The 18,887-nt window shown below is 39.6% G+C and overlaps 1 protein-coding gene across 2 annotated transcripts in view; it reads right to left on the bottom strand.

Moving 5' to 3' along the window:
• UBXN2B (UBX domain protein 2B) overlaps positions 1-18,887 on the bottom strand; it is a 28,621-nt gene that overhangs the window by 6,476 nt on the left and 3,258 nt on the right. For both annotated transcript variants that reach the window (XM_019421284.2, XM_019421283.2), the window contains exons 2-6: positions 17,502-17,605; positions 11,460-11,610; positions 8,598-8,681; positions 7,694-7,803; positions 4,220-4,357 (exon numbers count right to left, since the gene is read on the bottom strand). In XM_019421284.2, the coding sequence (XP_019276829.1) occupies positions 4,220-4,357; positions 7,694-7,803; positions 8,598-8,681; positions 11,460-11,610; positions 17,502-17,605 (587 nt within the window). The remainder of the gene's footprint in view (positions 1-4,219; positions 4,358-7,693; positions 7,804-8,597; positions 8,682-11,459; positions 11,611-17,501; positions 17,606-18,887) is intronic.

Raw genomic sequence — 18,887 nt, 5'->3', positions numbered from 1 at the left:
CTTCTTCTCAAAATATAAAAAGAAAGTACCAGGTGGGGAAACTAGGTAAGGAAAGCTGTTCAATGCATTTCTTTATAAGATGTGTGTACGTCAAAATGAATTTATGTGGAATAACATTTGAGAACAGGAATGGATTTACAAGAAGGTTTAGGCCAACCATATCACTTTATAGGAAAAAAACAGAGTCACAGAGACTGAAAGACATTTTCAAAGCCACGAAAGATAGTTAGCTGAGTAAGCTGGTTAGTAAGGTATAAAAACACATTTTAAAAAGTTGTGGCAACTTTAATATTTAGCCTTCAAAGTTATACCTTTTTATTACTTATTAAAACATTCTCCTTATCATTCAACTGATCAAAATAGAATGACATTTTTGATACAATGTTTGTATGTTTCAAGTATTACGTTAAAAAGAAAATGAAGAGGGGCGCCTGGGTGGCTCAGTCGGTTAAGCCTCTGACTTCAGCTCAGGTCACGATCTCATGGTCCGTGAGTTCGAGCCCCGCGTCGGGCTCTGGGCTGATGGCTCAGAGCCTGGAGCCTGCTTCCGATTCTGTGTCTCCCTCTCTCTCTGACCCTCCCCCGTTCATGCTCTGTCTCTCTCTGTCTCAAAAATAAATAAACGTTAAAAAAAAATTTAAAAAAAAAAAAAAAAAAAAAAAAAAAAAAAAAAGAAAATGAAGAGAAAGAGGGAAGTTAATTGATAAAACAAACTCTCCAGGCAAACTGGAGGAAAGGACGGAGGTTGTCTGGAAGGAGAGTGAGTCTCTTGGTCAGGTAGAGAAGCATCTTCTAACTTAAGAGAGGGCAGTAAGGATGGATTTCCTGAACTTGGAGGCTAAGAGGAATATATTAAGAAAGTTAATTCCGGTCAGGCTCCGTTTTCTCAGGGAAGCTGGAAGCAAACAAAGTCTGCTGAGGGCAGGAAACGTTTGGGATGAGCCCTCTGAGAGTGGGAGAGGGCAGCTTGCCCGTCCGGCATGGGGGCGCCTGGCATGGGGGTGCGAACATCCCCAACAGTACTGGGCTGCACAGGGGCAGACAAATCCACAGGCTGCACAGCAAGGCAAGGGGCTGCAGAATTGCTGAGATAAGAAAAGGAAGAAAAGGCAGGAAGGGAAGGATTGTTAGATTTTAGAGGAGAGAGCCCTTAGGGTCCAGGGGTCGACATGAAGTCAAAACTCAGAACAGGTGAGTGGCAGGTGGGTTCTTTTGCACTGCACAGTATGAGAACAGGCAGCCACTGTTCTTAAGCAGAGAGATTTGCTTCAAATCATGATTTGCATCATCATACACACAAGCTCACAAACCTACAGCGACGGTCTACTTACTAGCCCTGCTTATCAGAAACGATTCTGTGATTTCCTGGGGCTTGTTGGGTTCTACTCCAGCTCACGAAGCTAATTTTTATGCAGGAATACAGTTTATTCTGCCACTGTACATTTGTAGCTTCAAACCTATGATCTGCTTGCTCCTACGATACTACACGAAGGAACTAGGTAATATTTTTATTGCATTTAGGTTTTCCTCATAATTATTTGTCATATCACAGTAAAAAATTAAGTTAGCTTCCACCTGTGTAATGTTCTTATATTATATGTATTTTTAAGTTTATTTATTTTAAGAGAGAAAGAGGGAGAGAGAATCCAAAGCAGGATCTGTGTTGTCAGCACGGAGCCCGACACGGAGCTTGAACTCACAACCGTGGGATCCCGACCTGAGCTGAAATCAAGAATCGGTAGCTCCACCGACCGAGGCTCCCAGGCATCCCTATCTTGTGTAACGTTCTGTCTGCAATTCGACTGACGGCTATGGAAAACAATGGACTTATTTCCATTTCTGTTTTGTTTGCCTCTGTTTTGTGATTTCTGTTCAGTCGTTATCTGGAATTCTTAGGAAACGAGCCATTTTAGAAAGTTGCTTTCTGAATCTGTAAAGGTGTACTGTTAGAGAACCTTTATATTTTAACAGACTTCTTAACGTAAAGCCTTCTAAAATGTCCTAGGTAGTTCTTCACTTTCTGAGAACGTAACATATACTCTACTACTCTACATTTCGATTCATGTGCATCCGAGAGGCTCACACCACCATGTTAATCTCCTAGTGTTGTTTCCTACACAGAAGCTGAAAATTCTGAAGACTACATTTCTCAGACGCCCTTGCAGCGAGAATTTTATATAATCCCACCCTTCTGCCGAGCGACAGATACATGCTTGCATGGTGAACGTAAGCACTACGAGGCCAACGTTTTGCAGCTCTTCTGGTCCCCCAGGTCTTGGAGGCATTTGATTCTTCTACAGCAGCCATGACAGAATGTTCCAGTGTCTGGTCCCTAGCTTCCATGGGCACTGAGCAGCTGAGGGGGACACAGGAAGTCTTTACTCTAGAAAGTTCTCTGTTGCGTTTGTTTCTTCCAGGAAAGCTTGATTTGCTATTTCCAGAAATTCTATAAACTATCCAGGGTTCTGTCAGAAGCCCCTTTTTAAGCTAGTAAGTGGATTCTGTTTTCTACACTCGGAAACCCTGACCGACATGGCTAATGATTAACGACACAGCATTCTCACCACTTATTTTTGTCATTTTGTCAGGTATTTTTTGTCATATATTTTGTCATCATTACCTCCTTTCTTTGGGGGGGGTCATGTTCTCTAGCTAATTGCCTTATGAGAAGAAAGACCGGTCTTTGTAAGATACAACAATGAGATAACACCCTTATTTTTATGAGTTGAAACTGTCGATTGTAATCACTGGCTCGTCTCAGCTATCTTCCCTTTATGCTACTTTCTTCATTTTCAGTTCTAGATTTACTGTTCCACTAACCAAGGTGTGCATTGTAACATTAATTCTTGGTCATAAATTTAAATAAAAAAAAGACTATGTACAAAGCAGAGAGATGGCTGGGCATTTTACCTGTGTTCTAAATGAAAAATCATAATCTGACTAAACATTCAGAAATGAGGAGTGCTACATCTGGAGTTCATAGTTATAAAAACAAAAGAGGAAGAAAACCGTCAGGAGAAAGCTGACCCGTGTTAGTGGTAAGGAGAGAGAAGGGAGAAAATTTCCAAACAGATCTGTGAGTGGGCACTGAAGGCTTTGGGTCCTAAGAAAAGCCGGGGCCACACATGTCCCTGTATTCCCTACCTGTCTCAGTCTCAGAAGTCAGTGTCTGTCAGGAGAAAAGGATACAGAAAGGGAGACTCGAGGTATGAGAGATGAGCGTAAAGAACTGACGTGAATTCTTCCCTATTTTGAGAAACGCGAGGGGGATAGCGAACCAGTGTGCACGAGGCAAGGGAAAAGAACCTGGATGGGAAGGAATCACGTGGAAAGGAACAAAGGACGCACTGAAAAGGCTATGATGGAAACAAGGCCCGTGTTACTATTTTACGTGTCACTCGTAATACGTGGACAAAGACAGGGTAACTTTTACCAACAAAGTTCGCAAGATTTCTGAAAATTCTCTTAAGCCACGGCTATCATAAAGGAGTCCGCTCACACACACATGATGCCACACACATTGGTTTCTGAACTGTATTCGCCAAAGTCCTAGGGGCTCTTTAGAAACATCTCCAGAGCAATGCCTTCCTTCTGCAGTCCAAGCTCAGGTCGTGTGAAATGTTTTCCGTGCTGGGTTTCCCTAACTTGAAGAAAGGGTTTGGTGGCTTTAAATGTGCTGAACACAAACCAACCTCAGCACACAGCTCCTGCTGCGAGAGCTTAGCAGTGCCTTATGGCGGACAGGCAAGCTCACAGCTGAGACCTAAGATGCCGACTGTCTCATCTAATCAACAACCCTTTACGGTCTCCCCTTGTGCGCCCGTGTAATCAGAGAGAGGCAGGACCGCACAGGGGTCAAAAGCACCAGCTCGCGCCAGAGTGTGGGGTCTGAATCCCACAGAGCAACCACTTCCCAGACCCGTCGCCTTGGGCAGACTGCCGCGGCAGCAGATGAAGTCATCACAGGATCTATATCCAAGAGTCGTGAAGATTAAGTGACTTCATGTATTTTAAAGTGTTTCCTGGGCCAGGGATGTGGTGACTGCTATCTAAGTATGAGCTACCAATATTATCACTAGATTTGCATATGTAATTCTACCGGCAAGGCCTTCGCGGTTCATGTTTTAGTTTTTACTTTCTAGGTTATTTTGCTTTTGGTATTCTCAAAGAAAACTCGTGCTGGACAAAGGCAAGTATTTTTCTCATTTTAGGATTTTACCTTCCAAGTTTTTGTCCTTCTCCACTGAAAGCCTTGAACCTCAGTCTAGGTTTTATGTATTCTTGATCCCGGCGGTCCTCCATATCCAAATTCACGTGGCCACCGTGAACCAGCCGCTGAAGCTCCAGGGGAATCTCCCTTTTAAAAAGGGAAAAAGGTTTTAGTTCACTTAAAAAAAAAACCTAATCTACACCGTTGACATGATTATAATCAAGTTGTGAGCTACTCTGGGAAACAGTTATAATACAGAAATTCCCACGATGATGGATTAGTCCCTGTAGATCTTTTCTTCTTCAAGCTGCCTCACATTATGATGCCTCCAGCTTTGCTTTTCTATTTCAAAATTGCTTTGGCTATTCGGGGTCTTTTGTGGTTCCATTTACATTTCAGGATTGCTTGTTCTGGTTCTGTGAAAAACAGTATTTTAACAGGGATCGTGTTAAATGTATGGTTTGCTTTGGGTAGTACAGGCATTTTAACAGTATTTGCTCTTTCAATCCATGAGCCTGGAAGGTCTTCCCATTTCTTTGTGTCATCTTCCAATTCTTTCACAATGAGGTATTTCACCTCACACCTGTCAGAATGGCTCAAATAAAAAAACACAAGAAACAATAGGTGTTGGCCAGGATGTGGCAAAAAGGGAACTCTCTTGCACTGCTGGTGGGAATGCAAACTGGTGCGCCCGCTCTGGAAAACAGTATGGAGGCTCCTCAAAACATTAAAAATAGAACTACCCTGTGACCCAGCAACTGCACTACTGGGTATTTATGCAAAGAATATAAGAACACCAATTCTAAAGGATACACCCACCCCTATATTTATAGCAGCATTATTTACAGTAGCCAAAACACGGAAGTAGCCCAAGTGTCCACTGACTGATGAATGGATAAAGATGTGCTATATATACCCAATGGAATATTAGTCAGCCAAAAAAAAAAAAAAAAAAAAAAAAGAATGAAGTCTTGCCGTTTGCGATGATGAGGAAGAAGCCAGAGTATTACGCTAAGTGAAATACTCAAAGACAAATACCATTAGGACTTCACTCATATGTAGAATTTAAGAAACAAAACAAACAACCAAAGGAAAAGTGAGAGATAAACCAAGAAACAGACGGTTAGCTACAGAGAACACACGGATGGTTATCAGAGGGGAGCTGGTGGGGTATGGGTGAAACAGGTGAGGAGGCTAAGGACTGTACTTGTGCTGAGCACTGGGTGACGTGGGAATTGTTGGATCGTTACATCGTACACCTGAAATGCATGTAACACTGTATGATAACGGTACCGGAATCAGAATTTGTAAAAAAGCTGTATCACATTATTCCTTAGTGGTTCTCAATACAGGGACTTTTTGTCATCAGTGATCCTGGAGTGCTTCTAACATTTAGAAAGCCAAACTGTAAGATGGCAATTTATCCCTAAATAAACGCTAGCAAATTCCTGTGAGGACATAAGAGTTAATATAGATATTTACTTCTAAACTCTCTGGAAGAAGGTGAAGTTTAAAAATCGATAGGTGTCTTTGACTGTCGAGTGATTCGCGAGTGCTGCCGTTCAGGGTCGGGACCCAGGTATGAGATGGTCTGCCACAGGGATTCAGTTTGCCGAATCAAGTCTTGTCTCGGGTTCCACAGAATCACTGAATGCCCTGCCTGAGACTCACATGGATGACAACACTGTCTGTAACGTCTGAGTCTAGAACTTCAGGCTTTGGGTCTGTCTTAGAAAAAAGCAAGACACATTTTGGGGGGCGGGGAGCATTGTATTAATGTACTTCGAAAATTTCAGGAATATGTGTATCATATAAACAGAGAAGACTGCACTTTGGTTTGCTTGGAGCTTTACCAAGTCCCTGACTTCAACGCCACTGATGGTAATTATGTTGCCAAACTCACACACCTCATCATTCCGCGTTTATGTTTGTCACATTTTCTCTGAGAGGTGTAAGACTGCACATAGGTGCGAATTATCTGACTACTATTATTTTGTCTTCTGGTGTGGTCAGATGAAGCAGTTATAAATTAAAATATGTACAATTTTATGATAAATTATTTTCCTTTATTTCAATACGTTTAAAGTAAATTTTAGATCATTTTTTGGGGAAATAATATGCAGGGGCGATTATGTCATCTGCGAGTTCTTCTTTGAGGACAGTGAAGGTGGTGGCACAAAATATTTGTCATAAAAAGAGGACAGTGATTCTACAGTTGCCAACTACTATCTGACATCAAATCACTGTTTTCAAGGAGTCTTTTTAAAAACTGTTCTTGATCATAATTTTACTTCAAATTAAAACTCCTTAAAAAAACTCTTTTAGGATACCATGACTGCTTGAATATTAGTCCATAAAGTTTGTGGATTATTTTCATTTAAGAATAAATGAGTTTTGGTCTACATTATAGGACATCCAACATCAGCATGGTCTTGTCTTCCGCCATCTTGAAACAAGCATCAATTTCAATAGCAATGCTGATTTTCCCTTAGCAGATCTTCACTTTCCCTAACCAGCTGCTCCCAGCTCTTCCCAGTGACTGCAGGTCTCCTGGTCCACAGCACTGTCTTAAACTATTATTTCCTCGTATTTACCCTCGCCACATACTGCCTTCTAGGACAGCTTCCCCACCTTTCTCAAGGACGTCAGCATATCGCCTACAGCACTTTTTGGTATCCAAACATTATCTTTGTAGAATTCAAATTCAAAATTCATGCTGATTAGTGTTCTAAAAATAGAGGTTCTCGACTCCCTCAACGCCAATGAGTTTCACCTCTACTCCACTTCAGCCACTCTCCTTGGACATATTTACATCGCTTGGAAAAGCTCCAGCTTCAGTGCCTGGATGGAGCATAAGCTCCTACTCCAGCCCCTTCCCTGCTACTTAAATCTCCCACTTACTCACCAACCTTCTCTGTTTAGTTGTGTTTCTACTTAGGAATGATCACATTGATGCAGAAAAGCTTTCATAATCATAGCAAAATCACCTGATTCCTCATCCTTTAGCAAGGAGGGCTGGTGAGCTATGATGTTCGTTAGATGGGTCAGAGCATTGTATAGATGGTTTACTTTCACGAACCACTAACTCCAACTAACCTTTTGAAATCTTCTGCCAGCAGTAATGTCACCTTAAAAATTTTAATATAAGTTGCTGAATTTTAGGTACACATACAATGAGAGTCATCCTGTTAATGGTAAGCAGGAGAGTGGCTTAGTGGATGGACAGCTACATGCTAATCAATGCACTGACTTATTACATTAAGAGGTTTCTTCCTGGAACTGGGACCATAGCTTGATCAGATTTTGGAAGGGGCCAATGTCTACTGTCCCTCCCCACCAAGTTAAGAACCAGAGACTTACAGATAGCAATATACCCTTTAGATATTTACAGATACCCTTCCCTCAGCAACCACTTACATAATACATCCCAGTATCGTGAAAAAGTCCCACCCTAAGTGACAAACAGAACACAATACATCTTACCCTTTTTTAACAGACTCCAGAAATTGAGCATTTGGTGGGTCGTGATAAGGTCTCAGTTCTCCATCATCTAAACTGAAACCATTGCTCCACAGTTTAAGCAAAATCTGAACCTTTTGAGCATAGGAAAAAAGACAAAGGCATATAAGAATCCATCTTACTGAACAATCTTAAGCTTCCAGTGTGATATTTCACAACATATTAAGCCACCCACTTTATTTAAAACATGGGAGTTATTATTTTTTATTCACAGTTAAAATAAAGACATAAATGAAAGCATGTGTTTGCCAGGCAGATTTGTATGTAGCTTAACAAATCAACAATGGCTGAAATACCAAAGGTCCCACAGCTAGACCCTGGCCTTGAAGTACAATTATTCTGGGTCACTGAGAAAATGAAAGGATTGAGAGCATACAGCTGTCACTCCACACCCACCCTTCTCATTCATCTGTGCCCATACTCTTGTCTGCTACAGGGCTTAAACAGTTATGTCAAGGGGCAAGAGAGAATTTCCAATGACCCTCCAAGGCTAAACTATACATGTTTAAATGAAATTGTAACTCCAAATTTTAAAAGGCAAAAACAAAGAATGACCGTTTACAACTAAGCTATTTCTATATTCTGACAGTCTACCACTAAGGGTAATTATTATTGTATGTACGTAAAGCTCATTTTGATAGTGAATCATACGTTCTTTCAACGTATAGAAAATATTTACAATCTAAGTACAAGGCACAATGGAGATACAAAATATAAAATTTGAGACTAAAAGCTTTCACATCGATCCTTTTAAAATCCATGTTCCAAAAAATAACAGAAAAGAGATTATATTATCAACTTTTAAATTTAAAACAGCAGGAACTAGAGGCAAATATCTACAATTTTTCATTTTGGCTACTGTACCTACATCTTGCAGTTGGTTTTCTCCATAGATGTATTCAGACCGCTTACAAAAGGAATTGCCCAATCTATATCCTCCACCTGTAAATGACTAAAATACACCGCAAATGAGCGAAAAATTCACTAAGGTTTATAGTGAAAAACGTTATGATAATGTATGATACATATTTTAAAACTAGATTAGTTATAATTAGCCCAACTGGTTTACACTTTCGAGGAAAAATTTTTATTTAAATGAAGCTCTTATGTTACAGAGAAGTATACTCAAGTAAGATACTATGTTTCTTCCCTAAAAACATTAGTGACTTGAGTTGAAATAATTTAGACCAATTTTAAATTTAAAAATGCATTTACAGGGGCACCTGGGTGGCTCAGTCGGTTGGGCGGCCGACTTCGGCTCAGGTCATGATCTCGCCGTCTGTGGGTTCAGCCCCGCGTCGGGCTCTGTGCCGGCAGCTCAGAGCCTGGAGCCTGTTTTGGATTCTGTGTCTCCCTCTCTCTCTGCCCCTCCCCTGCTTGCTCTCTATCTCTTTCTCAAATAATAAACATTAAAAAAAAGTTTTGTTAATGTATTTACATACTGAAATATGTAATTTCAAGTATAAACAGATTTTTAAAAGCCACCATTAGTATTTTATGTCTTATCATAAAAATTATGTTTAAATCATATTTCACAAAGTAAATAACAGTTTCACAGAGTTAAGGAAGAATTTTATAAATGGGTATAAATTACTCTGAAGAAAGGCTGCATATTTATTTTATAAGCTGCTTTTATTTAACTGTTGCAGTCAACTATGATTGTACTTTTTGTTTTATTACACTGATCACAAGGTCTTCTATTTTTCAGGGAGGAAGGCTTATGAAGTAAAAATACCATTCCTTTTAATCACTTTCCATATCATAAATACGCTTTTAATGATCACATTCCTTTCTTTTCTACAGACTAAATAATCCATAAAAAGAAAAAGATACATTGGACTTTGTCAAAACTAAAAACTTCTGTTCTGTGACAAGCCCTGATAAGAGGATGAAAAGACCCGACTACCATCTGGAAGAAAATATCTGCGATCCAGGGGCACCTGGGTGGCTCAGTCAGGTGTCCAATTCGATTTCAGTTCAGGACATGATCTCATGGTGTCATGAGTTTGAGCACCGCATGGGGCTCTGTGCTGGCAGCAAGGAGCCTGCTTGGGATTTTCCCTCTCTCTTCTGCCCCTGCCCAGCTTATGTTCTCTTAGTCTTTCTTCAAATACATATATATACACACATACACATATACACACACATGTATGGATATATATATGCATATAGGTTTATAAATGTATATAAGTACGTATAAGTATAAATATATATGTAAATACATATACATATGTATGTAAATATATAAACATATATGTATATTTGCAATACATATATTTGACAAAGGACTCATACCTATTGAAATCTCTAAAGAACTTTCAAAACTCAATAGTAACAAACAATCCAATTTGAAAAGAGGCCAAAGTCATTTTGCAGTGGGGGAGAGTAAAGATAATGGCAAATAAACACATGAAAAGATGTCTCACATCACTAGCCATCAGGAGAACGCAAACTTACATCGCTGGCCGTTAGGAAAGTGCCAACGAAAACGACAATGAGTTATAACCACACGCTTATCACAAGGGCTAAAATCTGAAATAGCGACAATACCAAAAGCTGGCAAGAATGGAGAAACTGGATCTGCCATTCACCGTGAAGAGTTCGGCAGTTTCTAAGAAACTAAACATACACTTCCCTTATGACCCAGCAACTGGACTCCTGGGCATTCATCCCACAGAAAGGAAAACTGACATCCACACGAGAATGTGGACACGACTGCTCACAGCAGCTTTATCTGTAATTGTCCCCAACTGGAAACACCTCAAACGTCCCTCAGTAAGCAAAAGGTTCGACCGACTGTGGCACATCGATACCATGAAGTGCTACTCTGGACTCAGGAGAACAAGGTACTGAGACACTCAGTAACTCCGATGATCTCCAGGGCATGGAGCGGAGTGAAGGAAAGCTAATCCCGAAAGGTCACATACTATTACTGTATCATCCCACTCGTATAACGTTCTCAACGTTACGACGTTACGGAGGTGGAGAACAGGGTTAGGTGGCAAGAGGTTAGGGATGGGAAGAGGGTGTGACCACGGCGGGGTCCGCCATGAGGGAGATCCTCGTGATGACAGAGCGCTACCTTGACTGGGCTGACAATTACACAAATCTACACATGTGAGAAAACGACACAGAACTATATATGGACATGGTACCAGCGTCAGATCTTGGCTTTGATTCTGTACTACAATTATGTAAGATATAACCACTGGAGGAAACTGGGTGAAAGGCACATAGAACCTCTCTGTGTTCTTTTTGCATATTCATGTGAATCTATAATTATTTTTTAAGGAAGGGTAAACAGGCAAGTTTCACAGAAACGTAAAAACTTGCTGTGACTTTCAATCATTAATGGATTATAATCTTATAACAATAGAGCAAATGTTTAAAACAGAAACATGTAGGGGCGCCTGGGTGGCTCAGTCGGTGAAGCGTCCGACTTCAGCTCAGGTCACGATCTCGCGGTCCGTGGGTTCGAGCCCCGCGTCGGGCTCTGGGCTGACGGCTCAGAGCCTGGAGCCTGTTTCTGATTCTGTGTCTCCCTCTCTCTCTGCCCCTCCCCCGTTCATGCTCTGTCTCTCTCTGTCTCAAAAATAAATAAACGTTAAAAAAAAAAAAATTTTAAAACAGAAACATGTAGTCAGAAAACAATGCTTCCAAATAAGATAAAAACCTATAGGTGAGATCAAATATATAAACAGTGTGTTTCAGTTTTAAATTTAGCACTCACCTTAGATTTGTTATCACCTGAAGCTCTTGTGGCTTCATTCAGAGGGACAGCCCCATGTTCTCTTGCCTCTTTGAAAAGTTCACTCACAATCTTCCCAGTTGAAGGTTGAACTATATGTAATCCACTGTATTCACGTTCACTTGAATAGAACCTTTCGACATTAAAGTTCATGAAGAAAAACTCAGAATACAAAACATAAACTCCTTTGAAGTAAAAAGCTACGGAGTCTTCGGACATGACCTTTGTTTAAGAAGAACCATTTCTATGACTTCTGTGGAAATACTTAATTTGAAAAATGGGATTAAGGAATGAAATAGTAAATGGTTCATACACTTTCTCCTGATGGGGTTTGTGGCAGTCAAATTCACATCCCACACGAGAACTGGCTTGTCATTTCTTCCATCCCCTTTCTGTAAGTGCTTAGCAAACGCATCTCTCGCACAACGTGGGCACTCTTGGTGTGGTGGGCAAAGCAGTGTTGACAATCAGAATTAAGTCTCTTCCCCTGACGAATCCACATTCAGTAGGGACCTACTTAGTGAAGGGACCTACTCCCACACAGGGAATTTATTCCTCAGAGACTTTTGGACTCAAAAATTGTAATTCCCTATATCAAAGGTACATAACGTAGACCACAATTTTTCCAGTGTATTAGCTACATAGTGACTAATTTCTAGTCTGACTCCAACTTCACAATGGTCCTAGGGAACATAAAATTCACATCATGTTTTACATAAGATTTTATCTATTTTATCTTTCAAGATTTTTTTTCAGTCAAGAGTATCAGAAAATATAACCAGCGAAATATCAACATGGAGACACCCAGAATAAGATAACAAAGCTCATATGTTCAGTTCTAAATCTGTCTTGAACTGACTCACAAAACAAAGAGGGGAAATTACATCAATACTGGAGGCTACGAATAGCCTTTCTATAAGACTTTCTGCAAAATTAGTATATGGAAAACGGGACAGAAAAGACAGAATGGCAGAACGGCTCTTAATTCACTGTCAGCGAAGGAAAAATCCACCTGGAGAACAGGTGGGCACCATCAGAACCCTGCGAACACAAGACCAGCTCATGATTGCTGAGGACAGGGGTGCGGTGGGCTGGACCCCATCCTGCTAGGGCACGAGGCAAGCACAGAGGTGAGTCTGCCCAGAGCAGCAGACAATGGAAGCCTTAGGGGCCAACCTTATCCTCAGAGGGCCCGGTAGATCAGGCAAGGCCGAACAATGCCATAGCTGGCTCTTAAGGCGAGTGGTGGTACAAGGTGGGTAGCAGAGGATTTAAGGCAGCTGTGCGGAAGGAAAGGAAGAGGAAGGAGGAAAGGAAAACAAAAAGAAAAGCTGCCTGTTGCAGCTATTTCCTGTTGTAGCTCCTTCCCATGTCTCTATTCTGGAAAGCACAACTATATATTTCATCTCAGTCCTGGTTACAAAGACCTTATGGGAAAAATGTGACACGGGAAAGGATTTACTAGTTCCTTTATGGTTAATGATTTTCTTTCCTGTTTAAGAAACCTTTGCCTACCTGAAGGTCACGGAGATATCCCACTTTCTTCCAGAAGTCTTATTTTATTTTTCTTATTATATGTTATTTTCCTATTTATATTTCCTTTTATATTTAGATCACAATCCATCCGTTTCTCCTCTTTCATAATTAAGTATGCCTATATCCTTGACTCTTGTCCTCAAACGTGAACTCCTCTGATCATCAAAACATTTGTGCACTTCCCTAGGTAACGACCTCTTCTACAGGCGATTCTCAAATATGTTTTTAGCCTCCTGTGACTTACGGGGTCCAGGGCTGAACTTAAAAGCACCTACTGAATCGAATTCATCTCTCCAAAACCAAAACTAAACCTGTATTCCCCACACAAATCTTCTCATGAACAGTCACATTTTTTTCCTGTACAGCCTGTAGGTCTCTTTCCTACTCAGTTGCTCCCTATATCCCACGTTACCATGTTTCTACAGTAAATTCTTTGGAAGTATCCCACGCTGATTTTACTCTTTCTCCTCCATTCCACTGACGCCACTTGAGTCCAAATTTTTATTGCCACATTTCTTAGATTACCATCATTGTTTTCTTCTTAATTTCTCTCCTTATCTTGTTCTCCCCATTACTATTAATTTTACACTGTACCGCCAGTCCTATTTTTCTAAAATATATAACAATAGCTAACACTTATCAAGGAGTAACTATGTGCTCATTTAATCCTCGTAACAGTGGTATTATCTCTGATTTACAGAGAAAACTAAAGCTTAGGGAGTTTCAAAAACTTGTCCATTGGCAAAACCTTATTAAAACAGAGAGGAAAAAAAATTAGAACTGAGGTGTATCTGTCTCTAGAAACAAAGCTTTTCTCACTGTGTTACAGTTTTTAGCATAAAATTTACATTAAAAAACATACGCTGGCTTTCCATTATCTTCGACACAAGTACAAGCAAGCCCCTTTGGCATTCAAGGCTGTCTGCCCATAATGTGGCTCTATCCAGGACTGGCTATGTAATTTGCGGGGCTCAGTGCCAAATGAAAAGGAGTCTCTCTGCTCAAAATTTGTTAGGAATTTCAATATGCAAGGGCACAACACTAACCCCAGCACGGGGCCTTTCGCAGCATGGGGCTCTGTGTGAATGCACAGGTCACACGGCCAGGAAGCACACCCTGCCAGCACTCTATCTAGCCAACCTTATCTGCAGCTGGTCTACTAAAGTTCTGCTGGCTCCTATTCGGATCCCCCTCATCATACGTATCATTTTCTCCTCTGTGCCCATTTGTTTAGGAACCCTGTCCCTTGTCTTTTGTGGTACCTGTATCCTAATAATCTTTTAAGGTCCAGCTAGGTTCCAACACTGTGCTAGTCATCTTAAACACTTATCTCATTTAATTCTCAAAATAAAACTACTGCCTGATGACGCAAAAGAACTTTTTTTTTTTAAGTTCTCAAATTTTTGAATAAGTCCAATTTCATAGTTGTTCAGTGTGAACAAGGAGGCACATTGTTTTTAGGTTCTGTTAGATGTCAACTTTTGCAGATGAATATGTTAAAGCTGGTGTCAGGCTATCTTCTGAGTTCTGTAGATTCTATCCCTCCTCTCCTAAATTATAAACATAGACCACATTATGTGCAGAGTTCCAGACAGTGAAAATATACTGGATTTAAAAATGACAAGGAGCAGAGAAATAATTTGATATGCAATACTGCCCAAGAAAGTGAACCATGAAAATAAGCAGGTCTTCTGTACCAAATAAAGCAGCAGAAATGCAATGAAACTGAGTATATGTCAATGTGGAGGATGGAATCAAAAGAATTATATACTTAGTATTAGAAAATAGCATACTGAGTTAAAAAAAAAAAAAAAGATCGCCAATAACTTGCTTCATTGTATTCTAAGCAGACTAAACACAGCTTAAGCCTCAGTCAATATCTTTTAGGGCAGCTCCTCCTTTTGGGTATGTAAATATTTCCAGAGATCAAATCTGAGGCACAAAGTTCTTCAAAATGGCATTACCAAATTGCAACTATTAATGGCAACACTGCTTCAGACAGGACAAAACAAAAGAGAAAAAAACCATTCATTAAAATATCTTAAAGATCCAGGTGCCTGGGTAGCTCAACTGGTTTTGCATCTGACTTCCGCTCAGGTCATGATCTCACAGTTCGAGCTCCACATCAGGCTCGCTGCTGTCCAGCCTGGAGCCTGTTTGGAACCACTGCCTCCCACTCTCAGCCCCTACCCTGCTTGTGCTCTCTCAAAAATAAATAAACATTAAAAAAAAAAATCTTAGGGCGCTCGGGTGGCTTAGTCGGTTGAGCATCCGACTTCCGCTCAGGTCATGATCTCAGGGTCCATGAGTTCAAGTCCGGTGTCCAGCTCTGTGCTGACAGTTCAGAATCTGGAGCCCGTTTCAGATTCTGTGTCTCCCTCTCTCTCTGCCCCTCCCCTGCTCATGCTCTGTCTCTCAAAAATAAGTGTTAAAAAAAAAAAAAAACAACAAAAAAAAAACTTAATGATTATATTTGAATAGCAAGGAAAACATTAATACACTAACCTTATTATAAGTAGTCAACTATTTTGTTATATCGTAAACAAATTAAGTTGTTCAAAATACGCTAAAATTGGCGAAACAATGGTCAAACAGTTAATGAATAAAACTTTGGTACATAAATATTTTAAGTATTTTCAAAACTTTGGAGAATGTGTAAGTCAAGAAGTTAAAATATATTGTATATATATTTTACATATATATGTACACACACACATACGTGTCAAAAATGAAAAGGACAGGGGCGCCTGGGTGGCTCAGTCGGTTAAGTGGCCGACTTCGGCTCAGGTCATGATCTCGAAGTCCGTGAGTTCAAGCCCCGCGTCGGGCTCTGTGCTGACAGCCCAGAGCCTGGAGCCTGTTTTGGATTCTGTGTCTCCCTCTCTCTGACCCTCCCCCATTCATGCTGTCTCTTTCTGTCTCAAAAATAAAATAAATGTTAAAAAAAAAAAAAAAAGAAAAGGATATTCAAACAGTGCCAAGATACCAAGCTGCCGATGTACAAAAGAAAAACCGTATCTTACAATGGAATGATGTGGTGATCGGCCCCTTTGTCAAGTGAACATATCACCAACAGTGAGAAAATCTGAAATTACATATGGCTCCTGATGTGATATAATACAGGGTAGGCAGTATCACTTACTAGTATCCTTGACAAATATGTTTAACAAGAATCTAATGGCGAAGACACAATGACCTTGAATGTCAATGTAATGAATTTTGGATTATACAGCTGAGCTAAGAGCAAACAGCGAACAGATGAGGAGAATGCTCTGGATTCAGATTCGAAACCGGCACAATCAAGTGGATGGCACGGCCATTGGTTAGATCCTAAATCCAAAAAGGGCTCGAAGAGATATTTATGGACTAGACATTACAGGATTTCAGGAAATTACTGTTCATGTTCTCAGCTGTGATACGTTACCAGGTGATAAAGGTGTTTGTGCCTCTTCTTAGTGGATAGTCTATTGAAGTGTCTAATGAAACGTTATGATGGCTGCAATTTGCTTCCAAGTAGTTGAGTAACAGAGTGTTTTTACAGATGTAATGCTGTAACATGTTAACAACCGGGGAATATAGGGAAAGCATATACAGCATACGTTCATTGTACTAATCTTGTGATTACCTATGGGTTTGAAACTTCATAAAATAAAAAGTTTGGGGACAAATTTTCTTTCTTCTCATTCATGTCCAAAAAAGGTACATCATTTTTATCTCCCCTACAGAAAAAAGGATGTGGAGTAGTGACAAACAAAAAAGAAAGGATAATTTCTAGTGAAGTCTTAAATTTCTGGTAAAATGACAGACTTTCTGTGAATGAGATATAATGGAAAAATTCCAAGTTTCTCCACAGTGATGAAATTCGCAGTATTAAAAAGACATTAATGAAAACATTGCTAGAAACAGGAAAACTCATGGTAACGAAGTGTACCTGGCTCTCATCTCTTAAATCTAGTGGTTCTCCTTCTAGTTCAGGGGTTTAACAATAGCAAATACTGTCTAAGAGATCACTTATTCGATGGGTCATCATCCGTGAAAGCACAGACAGGTTCCTGAAGTTCTAGGTTCTTAAATGGAGGATAGAAGGCATATAGGGACTCCATGAGTGGGTTTTCAGAAACACAAATCCTTAAAAACAATTAATAAAATTGTGCGTAAATGCTATTTTGTGGGGAGATGGGCTATAGCTTTTGTCATATCCTCAGTGTGTCCTATGACTCAAAAAGGACCGCAGTGTCCAACAAAAATACTATTCGGTGTGTATTTCTTTATGATGTCTACCAAAGTATCAGGACTTTAAGACAATTTTTCCATAAGTATGTTTTAGCCTTCTACTATTGTTCTAGGAATACTACCTAAATAATATGTACTTTAGAAATCATAGTTTTAGAAAAAATTCCCAAGGCCATTTAAAATAAGAGGATTGGTGAACTAAAAACACATGCAATGTTTAAAACCAAAACAAGACAAAAACAGAACAAAACTTACCTCTGAGGTGGTGTTCGCGGGCTTTTAAAGACTGCAGCGTTAGGTCTATCAGATTTGGAAGATTTGCATTTCACTTCATCTTCATATAATTCCGCCAAGGCCAACTATAAAACAACAGATTTGTTATGAAGTTTAACCCTAGGAATGAACTCTTACAGACAAGTAGAAATGAAGAGTAGAATATTAACTTGTGATTGAGCCATAAATTTTTTTTAAGTTTATTTATTTATTTTTGAGAGAGAGACACAGAGAGAGAGAGAGAGAGAGAGAGAGAGCGATCAAGGGAGGGACAGAAAAAGAGAGAGAAAGAGAGAGAAAGAGGGAATCCCAAGCAGGCTTTGCACTGTCAGCGCAGAGCCCCATTTGGGGCTTGATCCCAGGAACCGTGAGATCATGACCTGAGCTGAAATCAAGAGTGGGTCGCTTAACTGAGTGAGCCACCCAGCTGCCCCTGAGTTGTAAAAGTTTTAATGAAAAATAAAGGCTGCTGCTTCAGATGACCTCCTTCCAAAATAAAACCAAAGTATCTCTCACTTGATAAAACTAATCAAAATGCCACATATACTAGAATAAATTAAAGTTACAATAACTGCTTAATTGTTTTCAATTAACTATTCACCTGTTTCAAAAACTGCATTTGATAATGTTTTCAAAGTTGGGTGTATAATTTTCCTATAATTAAAAAAAAATACTTGAAGATGTTTTACACTCATGTCAGTCTGCTCTGATAAAAATTATTTCATTTAGCTGTTTAAGTTTTCAAAATCCAAGCACATAAAATAATTTCAAAATTATTCTATTTAAAACTTTAACAGACATCTGAATTTCATCAAGTTTACGCAAATGAACTTTTAAAAATATAAGATAATTGTACATATGGTTTATATAACTTTTAGAAAACAGTATTACCAAATAATGCGTTATAGATACATGGCTGGGTACCTCCAAAATGGAAAGAAAAATCCAACATAGTTCTTGAAATTGGAATTTTAAAAAGTTATTCATAAAATTTCAGCATTAAGTTATTTTGTTGCCACTTCTGACAACTTGAACAATTCAAAAATTTCCCTTAATGTCCCCCGAATAGGCACGATCATCTCTGGAAAATCTTTTGGGAAAAAAGTAACCAAAAATGATATTTAGAGGGAATGAATGCTGGGATTCATGATGTCCCTGCAGCATCATATGGTGTAAGTTCATTCGTAAAAAGTTCCACGGGCTAAACAATGAGATTATGAAGCTATTTCAATTGCACAGAGGGAATAAAGCACATAAGCACTGATCATCTTTTCTCTAGAATTTAAAATGTGAAGAGCATGACGCGAAACCTGAAGGAAAAGTAACTGAGAATGAGAATAATCAAGTAGACAGCAAAAGATGAAAACT

This window comes from Panthera pardus, unplaced genomic scaffold (assembly GCF_024362965.1).
Source record: "Panthera pardus isolate Hobbes unplaced genomic scaffold, ASM2436296v1 HiC_scaffold_7, whole genome shotgun sequence".
Classification (NCBI taxonomy): domain Eukaryota; kingdom Metazoa; phylum Chordata; class Mammalia; order Carnivora; family Felidae; genus Panthera; species Panthera pardus.
Note: the sequence above shows the minus strand (reverse complement) of the source record. Positions and strands in the feature narration are given on the sequence as shown.